The following is a 12658-nucleotide window of genomic DNA, read 5'->3' on the forward strand; positions in this document are numbered from 1 at the left end:
CTTTTGTCTGGCACCTAAACAGTCTAAACTTCCCTTGTCCCCAGTTTTGCAGACTCTACTGATGACAAACATTACGCGGTGCACTGAAAAGAATGGTTCGCTAGATTTCACCAGCTGTGCACTAGACAGAGCGGAACACAGAAAATGAAGGACCCCCATGACTTAATGAATTCAGATCTTCAGAAGTCATTTAGACTGCAAAGGTGTCACAGAAGTGCTTCTGAAGTGGCATTTATATAGACTCTTTAATGCTGCTCTGAGATGGCATGAATGCATTTACACCACTATTTCAACTGTATATTGATACTAGGAAGTGATGTGCGTCAGAGCAGGAATAATTTTGTCTGTTTTTTATTAGTGCTGTCAAATGATAAAACGCATCCAATATAAAAGTTTTTGTTTACATAATATGTGTGTGTGTGCTGTGTATATTTATGACATATTTTTCTTAAATGTATACATGCATGTGTATATATATAAAAATACACACACATGCATGTATACATTTAAGAAAAATATGTTACGATTATATATTAAATATATTTATATATAATTTATATGAATATAAATATAGACAATGTTAATACATGTAAATATTTTAAAAATATATGCGGTGCGTGTGTGTCTTCATATACACATAATAAATAAACTGTATACACATACACATATTACATGAACAAAAACTTTTATTTTGGATGCTTAGAATTAGTCTATCAAATTAGCTCTTTTTAACAAGTCATGAAAGCACGGTAGATACATTCTGAACCACTTAATTTCAGCTACTACTCATTTCCCTGATCTGATGAGGCAATATGATCAACCAATTAATCAATCATGCTATAATGAGATGTTCTAGTATGATTCACCGCTGCCCATTTCCCAGAAAAATGAATCTGATTAATGGCTAAAGAAACACAAAATGAATGTCAAATGTCATCTAATCAGTAACACACATCCTTTGGCTTTTCCAAAGTTGCTGGTGGTTGTACAAGAACAGGAAAAGAACGTAGTTAAGTCAACCACAGAGAGCCATGAGAAAGGAAGTCAACAGGGCACAAGAGGAGTGAGACAGGAAATCTGGAGAGACAGAGACGTCAAAGGTGTCACAATGGCGCCTGGATCAGTGCTGATGTTGGGGGTTTGGACAAATGATCCCTGGAAGGAAGTCAACAGATAGGATTTCAGCTCTAACAACCAACATGACACACAAAGAACACGTTTTCAAACCTCAAAATTAGTGACTTAAAAAGAGAAAATGAAACATTTAAGACCTAAACAAATTAAAGACTATTCCCAAACGGATGTTTAAAAGACTGAAAAAAAAACAGCATATATTGCCAAATATCAAAATACTCTTTTTTTTATTCTCAATGTATTAAAGTTATAAACATGTCAGGCAGTGGTTTCACACTTCTTCATACTGCATATGTATTAATATCAGATAATTTCTCTCCCAAACATTTAGATACAGTACATTTAATTAAAATGTTTCCTCTGGCCTACTGAATCCATTCATTTCATCCGTAAGAACATATAAAGCGATTTCTATGACCACTGGTTTTGCAACAAACCTACAACATCTTTAAGAAGCAATGAGAGCTCTCCCGGTCCACGAAGAGCAGTTAAAACAAAAACAGGTTCAAGTACAGTACTTCAACAGAATGGCACAGAAGAGATGCTGTCCAGAGTTTTGGTATGTCAGTTACACAAGCCTTGAATCATTTCTGGCAACAAGCTTGAACTTCATAGATTCAACGGTGCTACATTAAAGTCAAATGAACAAGTCTGCGCTTTTATATGAATGCAGCGATCAAATTAGACAACAATTATACACAATCTTCATTCATAATGATGTCAGGGACCCATAAAACTTGGCAAAAGGCTTTTAACACTCAGATTGGTCTTTAAAAGGCTGCTTCAGAACACATTTATAAGCAAAAAATGTATTAAAAATAAGCACATAAAACTATTATTAATTATATATATAATATTATTACAGTAATAATATTAATTAATTATCCGGTAATTCCTGTTATAATTAAAATCATCACTGAGAATAATGAAAATTACAACAACAACAAAAAAAGTAAAATGGCCAGATTCCTTACAAAGATAATTTAAGGAAAAAATGAGTTTGTCATGAAAATGTAAAAAAAAAAAAATTGTAAATTTTTCTGCATATATGGAAATATAATTTCTTCCTTTGAGTGTTATTGTGAGATTCATCCAAAAGACACTGTGGTAGGATAAAATGTAAAACCTCTTAAATTCCTTTTGGATTGATGTGAAATCAACTTAAAGGTCAGTACGTTCAAATAAAGAAAAATAAACAATCGGATCACTTTTCTCCATGTCAGAATGAGCGATTCTGCATAGGAGCTGTTTGCAGCGTAACTCTGAGGGAAGATTGTTGCATGATTGCTGCACAAAAACGATGCACCAACTTTTGTGCTGTTCCCAGCATTCCTGGGTGCTCCTCCATAACAAAACAGCAGTTATTTTATACTCGCATCTTAGCATTAACCTTTCCTCAACCTTTCACACCCTGCCTCTGTTTTCTTTGGTTTGAGAGGGCGTTTCTCTCCTCCTGTACTTGTAATAATAGTTGTGAGTTTTCTCTTTCTGGTCTATTGTGGTCCAAAGCTCGTCCTCCTCAGCTCCAGCTGGTGTCATATTTAGTCCAGCCCTCAGGGGGAGCCAGATAAATTCTTCGTCCACGGGAAATAAAGCTGACTACGCCCCTGTAACCGGCACGGGGAACCCCTGACTTCAAGTCATCCATAACTCTCAGGTTGCGTGCCAGCACTTTAAAGCTGTCTCTGCTGGAGTACTGAACTCGAAATGGCCCGGAGCCTTTCAGGCTTCCACCTTGCTGTAGTTCCTCCACCTTCACCAAGGGGGCGCTATACACTTCCTTTTCAAAGGTTTCATCGTACTTCTCCCTGACCAAGTAGGACAAGTCCGCTTTAGTGAAAGGCACGAATTCAGTATTGAGTTTTATGTAGCGCAGATACTGGTCGAAAAATTGTCCCAAACTGACGCCTTTCCGGCCGAACGTTATAGTCCTCGAGATCTCGGGACGAATGCATGAGCGGTCTTTCCGCTGCTCTGGGTGCCGCATCCAGTCGTCCCAGAATGCCTTGGGCCATTTGGGCTCCAGCTCTGCCCAGACTTCCTTCAAAAGCATCCATCCGAGGCCGGGAAAGAAATCTGTCCTGTAAAGGAGGTCAGCCTTGCCCGGGTCGACCAACCCATCCCGTCCGTTATCGTTCCAGGCGGAAATGCACCACAGAGTCGGATCCAATCGCAAGATGGGGTAGAGTGCACGGAAATACTCGAAAAAGTCAGGGGCCACCTACAAGATGAAACAAAAGCGGTTTAAAGACATTAAGAACAAACGAATATTAGCAAGAAACTATTTCTGGACAAAGAAGTCCTGCCGGTCTAGATGTGTTCAAAGATGGTTAGGTGAACATTTGTTAAGCCAGCTGGCGGTTTTATAATGATGTACAGAAAAAAATGTGTGTTTGAGCCTTAGGGAATCACTGTGGTGCTTAACTGTGATGCTCAGTAGAGCTTAACCAATGATACCATTACAGTTAATCCACTGACCAACTAAATGTGCTAAAATGAGGGAGCAAACCTGGATTACAATGGTTAGCAGAATCAATACACCGAACTGCCGCTAAAGAACATTATTTTCACAATTACTCTTAAATATCAGCCTCAGCAAAGACCAGAGATGGGTAAAGATGGTTGACTAATAAACCAACAACCAACTATACTAAATAGACTAGATAGACCAGGGGTGTCCAAACTGGAGGGCCTGTGTCCTGCAGCGTTTAACTCCACCTCGCCTCAGAACACCTGCCTGGAAGTGTCCAAAATGCCCAGCAAGAGCCTGATTAGCTGGTTCAGGTGTGTTTAATTGGGGTTGGCGTTAAACTCTACAGGACAGCGACCCTCCAGGAGCAGGACTGGACACCCCTAAGATAGACTAATGAGCTTATTTATGATTATTCAAAACGCCCAGGGATGTCCAATCATGTTCATGAAGATCGACCGACCTGCAGAGTTCAGTTCCAGCCCTGCTGCAACCCAGATGTCTGTAATTATCAAATGCTACTTGAGAGATTAATTAGCCGTTTAATCAGGGTTGGAGCTGAACTTTGCAGGATGGTAGATCTCCAGGAACACCCCTGTTTTACAGCTTCATTTGTTTATTTATTTATTAAAGTGGTGCTTTCAAAGTTATGATACTTTGTGACAAACCATGAAATTTCTCAAGTTTTTCCTGAAAGGATTACATTCTTGGAAGAAAAAAATCCCACATTTAGTATATATATGCCAAATCAAAGTCATTTGGTGCAGTCTACAAATCTGGTGCAACCAGCATGCAGAATAAAAAAAAAATACAAAAAAAAGGAAATGATTTAATGGAAGAAAAAACCACAAGTACAATATCAAAGTCATGTGGTGCAACCAGCATGCAGAATAATACAAAAAAGGAAATGATGTAAAGGAAAGGACCCCTGATGAGTCTTTTAAAATAACAAATAATTTGACCTTTTTATGACATGACAATGTTAGTTCAGGTTGGTAAATGTCATGTGGCATGATATTTATGATATAAATTCAGGATATATGAGGAAGAACACCTATCCTTTTCACTCCACAATCAATTCAATTATTTATTTTTTTTCAAAACCATTTAAAACTGACATATACAAGGAGTTGACTTCTAAGAGCTTGTTTTCATTTAGATTTTGAAAAGATCTGCCCATGTCGTGCTCATGGACACTGTTACTTGTCAATGAGTCAGACATTTGAAGGCAACTATTTTCTCAAGCACAACAGAGGTTTGTTTAAACAAAAAAATGTAAATCACCTTTATAGCACTGCAGCGACAGCCATCATAATCCATCACAGAACATAGTAATGAGTATGCAAAAAACATGTTTGCCTGAATAGCTAAGTTAAACAAGGACCTTGATCCCTTCCTTTAGAGAACTCACAACAAGAAGACTGAAGCTTTACCGCTGTCCTATTATTGGGTTTTTTGGTGCATATTAGACTTTATAATCAGTCCACCTGTGAGAATTTCAAGGAAAGATTCAGGAATGTGCAAATGAATATATTCCCTCTGAGCGAGATACAAGCTCTTATCAAAATTCCTCTCTATGAATTATAAAAGAGGAAAAATGTGGCTTCCTTTGAGATATGGCACTCTCACTATGTGGATCTGGTTAACCTATAATGATGCTCAAATGCAAGACGGATATGACGGCAGTGAATACCATTCATAATGAAAACATGTTGATGATCTTACCTCCAGGTCATCCTCCACAATGACCACTGTGGAGTAAGCAAAGACGTTGAACACTTGGTTTAGGGCCCAACGGTAGTGCCTGGCGATCTTGTAGTAACCCTGGAACTTCCTGTGATCGGGTCGCACTGGAATGTCGGCGAGATCCGGTTGGCTAATGTGGGTTATCTGACTGCCATAGGAGCCAATCACCCTTGCTGTATCTGCATGACCACAGTCCTGGCTGACAATGATTGGGTAAAGCTCAGCAGAAGGGCGGTACTGTATGAGTTTATCTAAACTTCTCTTCACTGTTACTCTGTCACAGGCAATGACGAGAATTGGGATAATGATTTGAGGGCTTGGCTTAGTACGGCCTTCTTCATTTTCTGCCATTTTCTTGACCTCTCGTTCCTGCTCTTTCATGACCAGCTGAGGTGGCGTAACCATTAGAACTTCATCTACAGTTTTATGACTTACAGGTATTGCAGGAATCTGCTGAGGTTTTTTAGGCTCCTCTGTGTTCTTTTCGTCTTTTGTGTCCTCGGATTCCCTCTTTCCCAGTTCTTTCCGCTGTTCCCATAGTTCCCTGTGACTCTGTATCTGTTTGAGAAGCTTTTTCTGAGTCTCCAGTTCTGATTCTACTTCTTCAGCCAATCTGATCACTTCGCCAGCCAATTCTTTAGCTCCGCCCACTTTTGCTTTTCCGCCTCCCCACTCCTCTCCAGCCCCTGGTTCAGCTCCGCCTCCCTCACCAAGTCGGCCAATAGGAGGCCTCCCCCATAAAAAGAGGAGGAGCAAGGCATTCCAGGCGACAAATAGAAACGCTCCACACAAAATAAGAGATCCTTTCTTGCGAACCATGGTCCAGTGACACCACACAAGGGACCGCAGTGAGGATAATGCTAGAAATCGGAGAAAAGGAAGATATAAATTTAGAGCTAAAGAAAAAATGACAGAAATTATTAATCACAGACAAGAGTGAGGTAGAGAACAGAATATGATTTTTTTTCATTTCAAAAATGTCAACCTCATGATGCACATGCCTTCTTGCCAAGTAATATATATAAGTAATATATACTGATTTTAATAAAGTAATGGCCTAAGTAAAACTTCATATATTATTTATACAAAAATGGTGTTGAAAATTTGTATATATCAAATGGGAAATAGCAGGTAAAATAAAACATTGAAAAAAAAAAGAAATAGTAGGGTATATTTACTTATTTGCAAGTTTTCCATGAATAAAATCACTTCACTTCCAAATAATGTTAGTCATTATATATTCCTTTTAATTATATTATTATTAAATATGTAATATATGTTTATATTATTTAGAAAATAAATGTTTATACATATTTCTGATTTATTGTTATTACTGAAACTACCAAATGTAACAAAATTAAAATGTTCAAATTAATAAATCAATATAAATGTTTGTAAATGCAATGAAAATACATTTAAAGAATTTTTTTTAGAATGAATAAATTACAAAAAAAAACATTTTCAAAAATACTATACAAAAACCCTTTTGTCAAAAGGTTCAAAAGACAGATTGCTTTGAAAATATGTACATTTTCTCAAAATGTATTTCTTCTTTCAAATTATATTTATTAGTAATTCTAAAATTATAACAATTATGTATTTTTTATATATAAAAGGCTTTACAGTGTCAGTGTTAACCCTGTCTAAGGTCCATTACTAATGGAGTACAGTACACAACAAGAAAAGTGACAACAATGTAAGTAACGTATAAGCAAGCATCTCTGTCGTTTGAAAAGTCGAGAGTTTGTCTTAAAAACTGCTGAATGCATTTAAGATGAATCACCCATTGCAGCCAGTTACCCACAAGTCACCCACAATCTCTTGTAATGGCTCCAGCTACATTTATCATTGCATGTCTTGTCTTAATATTCACATCTCCTAAAAATATTCATCACAGTATGATTGATTTGCAAGGCGACTAATTTCGTCTGTACTACAGCTTTATCGCAGTATGATTGCCCTTAAATCTTTTATTCACCAACAGCCTCGCCTATATTTCGTATGTACTACAGCTACCTTCATCTCAAACACAAATTAGAGTATTTCATTCACCCCACTCCACAGGAGAGCTTTAGGAAGTACAAACTTCCCAGCATGCTTTGAAAACCCAGCTCTTGGCAGGCTGAGGGCACTCCAGAGTAATTAAAACTGACAGTTTGATCAGACCGCCATGCGCCATCATTGCAAAAGAGTACTCCGTAATTACCGTGACAGTCAATGGTGTTTTTTTTTTTTTTTTTTTTTTTTTTTTTTTACAGTCAGATGAGCTGAACCAAAAATCACAGCTTAGATATCAGTTCTGGATCCCAATTAGCTTATGCGTTTCATGACCCCACATGTCTTTGAATGGCTACTAACAAGAGCTAGCCTATTTTTTCTAAATGGGCCGTACCATACCCATTTGTATACCAGACAGGAATTTCCTTCTAAAAGAGGCCTACAATTCCCAAGAGTGAAATTCAGAAAGATTCGGTCTCATGATGTCAGTTGCACTATAGTGCCAAGTGTGGTTTTATGTTACCATGTGGTGTGGCCAATGAACAGAAGTCTGTCACTGACAGAAGAAGAGTCAGTCCGGCAGAACTGAACATCCATCCTCCCTAAAACAGAAACGTGGCATTGCCCAGTGGTTCCTGTGTGGATTTACGAGGTCATAAATATTCTTTGAGTAAGCGCTTTTTCATTAGACACAAAACCCATGGCACTCATGAAGGATAGGGAGAATTATGCAGGCACTGTTTGCGCAAGAAAAACAACATTATCCAGGTGGACTCCAGCATATCGTGGCGTTAGAGCAAACGCTGTGTAACAGCAAACATCCCACGCTGCTGCTGACATTGAGAAAGACAGACAGACTGACAGTATTGATCCCTGAGAGGAAATTCTAGTTGCCAAGGTCACACGGAGTCTAATAATTTAATTACTAACTGTAATTTCTACTAGTGGACAGCCGTTATGGGGTTTTCACTGGACAGTACTCACAAAAAAGCAGAATGACTGATTGTTGGGGTTGGTATCATTTTTATTTTTATTTGTCTCTTATGTGCACCAAGGCTGCATTTATTTGACTAAAAAATACAGTAAAATCAGTAATATTGTGAAATATTATTAGAATTCAAATTAGCTGTTTTATATTTTAATATATTTTAAAATGTCATTTATTCTTGAGATGCAAAGCTGAATTTTCAGCATCATTATTCCATTTTTCATTGTGACATGATCCTTCAGAAATCATTCTATGCTGATTTGCCGCTCAAATATTTCTTGTTATGATCAATGATGAAAAAGCTTGTGCAGCTTACAATTTTTGTGAAAACAGATTTTTTTCGGGATTCTTTTATGAATAGAAAGTTTGATAGAACAGCATTTAGCTGAAATAGAGAATAATCATATTTTACTGTCATTTTTGATCAAATTAATGCATCCTTGCTTATTTTAAAAAATAACCCAAGATTTAGAACATAATTCTTAAATTATTAAAGTCTAAAGTTGTTACATTACAATTAAATATATTACACTACATTATATTATATTAAGTAAAGTTAACAATGGACCTGACAAAAACATATTTTTATTGAATTTTCATTTATCTGATATTAGTCTAAACACCCTGGTTTCTCTAAATCTATGCATAGTATAGTGATTGATAGGATGGATGGATCATAGTGTAAAAGACCAGATTTCATTCATAACTTCAGAATTATGTTAGTCTGGTTGAGCAAGCACAGTTAACCAATGTGGCCAGATATCATCCAATTAATCAAATGAATCGGATTTCTACAGGCTACTGCAAAAAATGACAGCTGTTACAGTGGTAGCATGTGGTTTTACTTTCTACTCTGTGCCAAACTAAAGAAACGAGGTTAAAAAATTTAGCCATTTGCATCTGAAAGCACTGAAGCAAAATCTTTCCACAGGAAATCTACCACTAATAAAAACCTGCTCTCCTTTCTCACACTAGTCTGAACTACTGTTTAGCTAGTGAGAAAAAAAACAACAACTTTGCAATAAAGTCCATTCACTGTTTGTGACAGACACAAAAGTCAATACGGGGTCATAAGACCACTCGTCATTCTGTACAGATCAACACTGATCCAACCTCGAACACATTTCCATTTCATACACAATCAGCACTAAAGGGTTAAACGACACTAGGAAACAGCCAGAGAAGTGTGTGAAGATGAGACATCAAAAGACCACCTAATAAAGTGCTTTGCACAGGAAAGGTGTCTGCTGTGCCATTAATAACCTCAGTAATCTTCTGCCTGAAACAGACTAATCTCCACTTAACCCTGTTAGACATCCAAGCATTCACTCACAAATCTACAATCAGCAAGACAGACGGAATCCATTTAGGCATTGAAACTCGTCTCACTGTGCTTTTTCCTGAGGAATAAACAAGACACAAAAACCCAACCAGTTCCCAGTTGTGCCTGCACACATGCTCTAAGCACAAGCTTTCATCAAAAACACCTGGAATCGAATGTGTCCACTAAACAAGACTTACTAAACAAGCAAAACGCAAGCTCGTGCATGCAAAGATTGTAAAACATAAAGAAGAGCATGCTGAATGGACAACACAGAGTAAAACGTTATTAATACAAAAAAAGCAAGAGACGCCCAGTGAGCATGAAGTTCCAAGACCACAGTCCGTGAAGAACAAACACATCAACCACAAAGTGACACAAGACGCCCAGAAGTTTCTTGTTTGGTAGTGGATCGCGTGGAGCAGTTCAGAGGTACTGTTAAGTGTTACCTGAACACAGAGAAGACTATTCCACGTCTCTTCCCCAACCATTCACAGGGAGCTGATCAGCAAGAAACAGAGGGGAGGAGAAAGGAAAGGGAAGTACTGTACCCATGCAAAGAGCCAACACTGCCAGTTAACGCTCCAAAGTACTTTTAGTACATAACACGTGTGACACCCTGAAAGTTTCAGCCAGTCACTTCCTTATAAAGATGGAAGTTGTTTTACAGTTCTCAGCATTAAATACAGGAACACTTGTTTAGAAATGCTAGGCTGAAATGAAGAATTACAATGACACTTTCCTACAAAAATGCACTACGGGAACCATAATTATTGTTATAGCTTTGCTACAGTTACGGTTACTGAAATAAAAACAACGGCAAGCACGAAAACTTTACAGATTGCAGAAACTTCTTAAACTGACGTCGGAGATCCCATATTTGTTTATGAACATACACTAACATACAGTGCAAAAATGATTGTTCGACATCGTAAATAAAACTTAAAAATGTCACATTTGATTCAATGTGTAATTATCAAATTTAGCAATCTCTGAGGGAAAATCGTTTCTACATAATTTTTTACCCCGGTGTACAGTATTATTTTAAATTGGCTTTTATTTTTAAATTTTTCAGTTTTCATTTTAATTTTTAGTAATTCTGTGCCGTTTTATTACCTTCTTTAAATATTTCTAAATAGCTCGTTCCATTTTTGTGTTTTGTTTTATTTTAGATTTTCAAAAGGGGTTTAGTTTTATTTAGTTAAACTATAATCATTTTAGCACTTTAAATGAAATCGTTCAATTAGTTAGCAAGTCAACATTTCTAATTTTCGTTTAGGCTACTTTTTTTTTAAGTTTTCTATTTTACTTACCTTTTCAGCATTATTTAAATTAACTAAACTGTATTTTTAACAGTTCTACATTTAATAAAGCAATAAAACAACAATGATTCTGGTCCTTGAATATGTGTTTCAAATGTGCCTCTGAGACATATATATATTATCCTCATTACTATAACATTTAACATTACATTAGTTTATAAATAATTATGTATAACTCGGATAACTAACTACAACTCATGATTTTTTTTAAAAAACGGAGTCCTTAAGAAACGCAAAGACTTACACGACGGATCCTCCTAAAGTCGAGATTTTAGTTATGGGTATAAGATGACGTGGCTTCATGGTTTAACCAGTACACGCTTGACCAGTCCCTCAGCTTTGGTCTGTCATCACAACACCAGCAGAAGGTCCAGAGCACACCGAACTGACCAAACATGATCTTAAAGCAGGACTTTCTCGTTTAATCCACGCAAGAGATCATCCACAGCACTCCTGCCAGGGTCACGCTGAGAAGGATGTTCTCACTTCTGCATTCTGGCTTGTAATACAAACACTTTCGCGTTCACACTCACAACTGATATTAATGTAATAGCGGCTAACACTTGCACCCACCGCAGACCACGACCGCTGCCCCTCTCACCTTTCATCATCTCTGGAGAGGATGGGGTTAAACGAGGAGATGCAGACCGTCAGAATGAGAGCCTCACTTTCCACTCTTCATCTTCATCTTCATCGGTCGCCTTCACCCGGCGCTGCTGTCAATACTCGGCTCTCTCCATTCCTGCAGCTGTCGCCCGTTTCCTCGCGCGTGTGTCTGTGTTTCACATCTGGTCCGGTCTGCAGCGATAGCGGCTGGCGAGGGGAGGACGCGCGGTTCCGGACGCTTGTTTTAACGGCTGTTTTAACGGTTATGCACTGACGGAGGGCTTCGTTTGACGCCGCTACCGCGCTGTGTGTGTACAGGCAAAGCGATTCCCCACTTCCGGATTGATTCATTAGGTAGGACCCGCCCCCTTCGGGCTCCCCTCCCCTTCGCCATTTCCCTAGCAACAAGATGCCTTAGCAACCGTCGCGAGGTGGTGATGGGCAGCTGAACGCTTGATAGATCTGCAGCGACTCCATAAACAGCGAGTCACGCTGAAAAAAGCTAGGGTCATTATAATTATAAATAAAGAAATATATGTAAAATGTATCCCATTTTGGTGACTTTTTTGCATTGTAACGTTTTGTTATTATGACAATTGAGCACGTACTCCTTTCGTCATTTTTCAAAATACTGCAAAAAACCCCAAAAACCTGTTAAATGTTTTATTTTATCATTAAAGTACATGCCAAGGTTTAAACTGAAATACAAACATTTAAATAAATGAAAAAAATAAATTATAATAAATTAACCCTTGTATTTTGAAATCTCAATCAGGGATCAGACTGACTCTATAAGCAAACCTTAACAACTTATTTTAATCTTTTTAACATTAAATAAATAAATAAACAAACTAAAGTATAGTATTTAAAAATAAAATAATAATAAAAAAAAGAAATTGGAAAATCGGTCTGGAAAATAAAATCGAATAAAATCAAAATGGCTTGACACATAATAGAATTAAAGGAATGCTCCACCCCAAAATTAAAATTTTGTCATTAATCACTTACCCCCATGTCTTCCAAACCGTAAAAGCTTTGTTCGTCTTCAGAACACAATTTTGAATATTTTGGAT

General features: G+C 37.5%; 1 protein-coding gene across 3 annotated transcripts; it reads right to left on the reverse strand.

Moving 5' to 3' along the window:
• Positions 1–1334: 1334 nt before the first annotated feature.
• Positions 1335–11951, reverse strand: LOC109098410 (alpha-1,3-mannosyl-glycoprotein 2-beta-N-acetylglucosaminyltransferase-like). Of its 3 annotated transcripts, none has more exons than XM_019111979.2 (3): positions 11581–11951; positions 5330–6210; positions 1335–3355 (listed from the first exon to the last, which is right to left on the reverse strand). In XM_019111979.2, the coding sequence occupies exons 1-3, from the start codon at positions 11588–11590 to the stop codon at positions 2654–2656; spliced, it is 1593 nt and encodes a 530-aa protein (XP_018967524.1). In that variant the 5' UTR covers positions 11591–11951; the 3' UTR covers positions 1335–2653. The 3 variants fall into 3 exon arrangements, with proteins under 3 accessions (XP_018967524.1, XP_018967525.1, XP_018967526.1); XM_019111980.2 differs by lacking the exon at positions 11581–11951 and adding an exon at positions 11224–11542; XM_019111981.2 differs by lacking the exon at positions 11581–11951 and adding an exon at positions 10107–10489.
• Between the last annotated feature and the right edge of the window lie 707 nt (positions 11952–12658).

Source organism: Cyprinus carpio, chromosome B19, assembly GCF_018340385.1.
Source record: "Cyprinus carpio isolate SPL01 chromosome B19, ASM1834038v1, whole genome shotgun sequence".
NCBI classification, from domain to species: domain Eukaryota; kingdom Metazoa; phylum Chordata; class Actinopteri; order Cypriniformes; family Cyprinidae; genus Cyprinus; species Cyprinus carpio.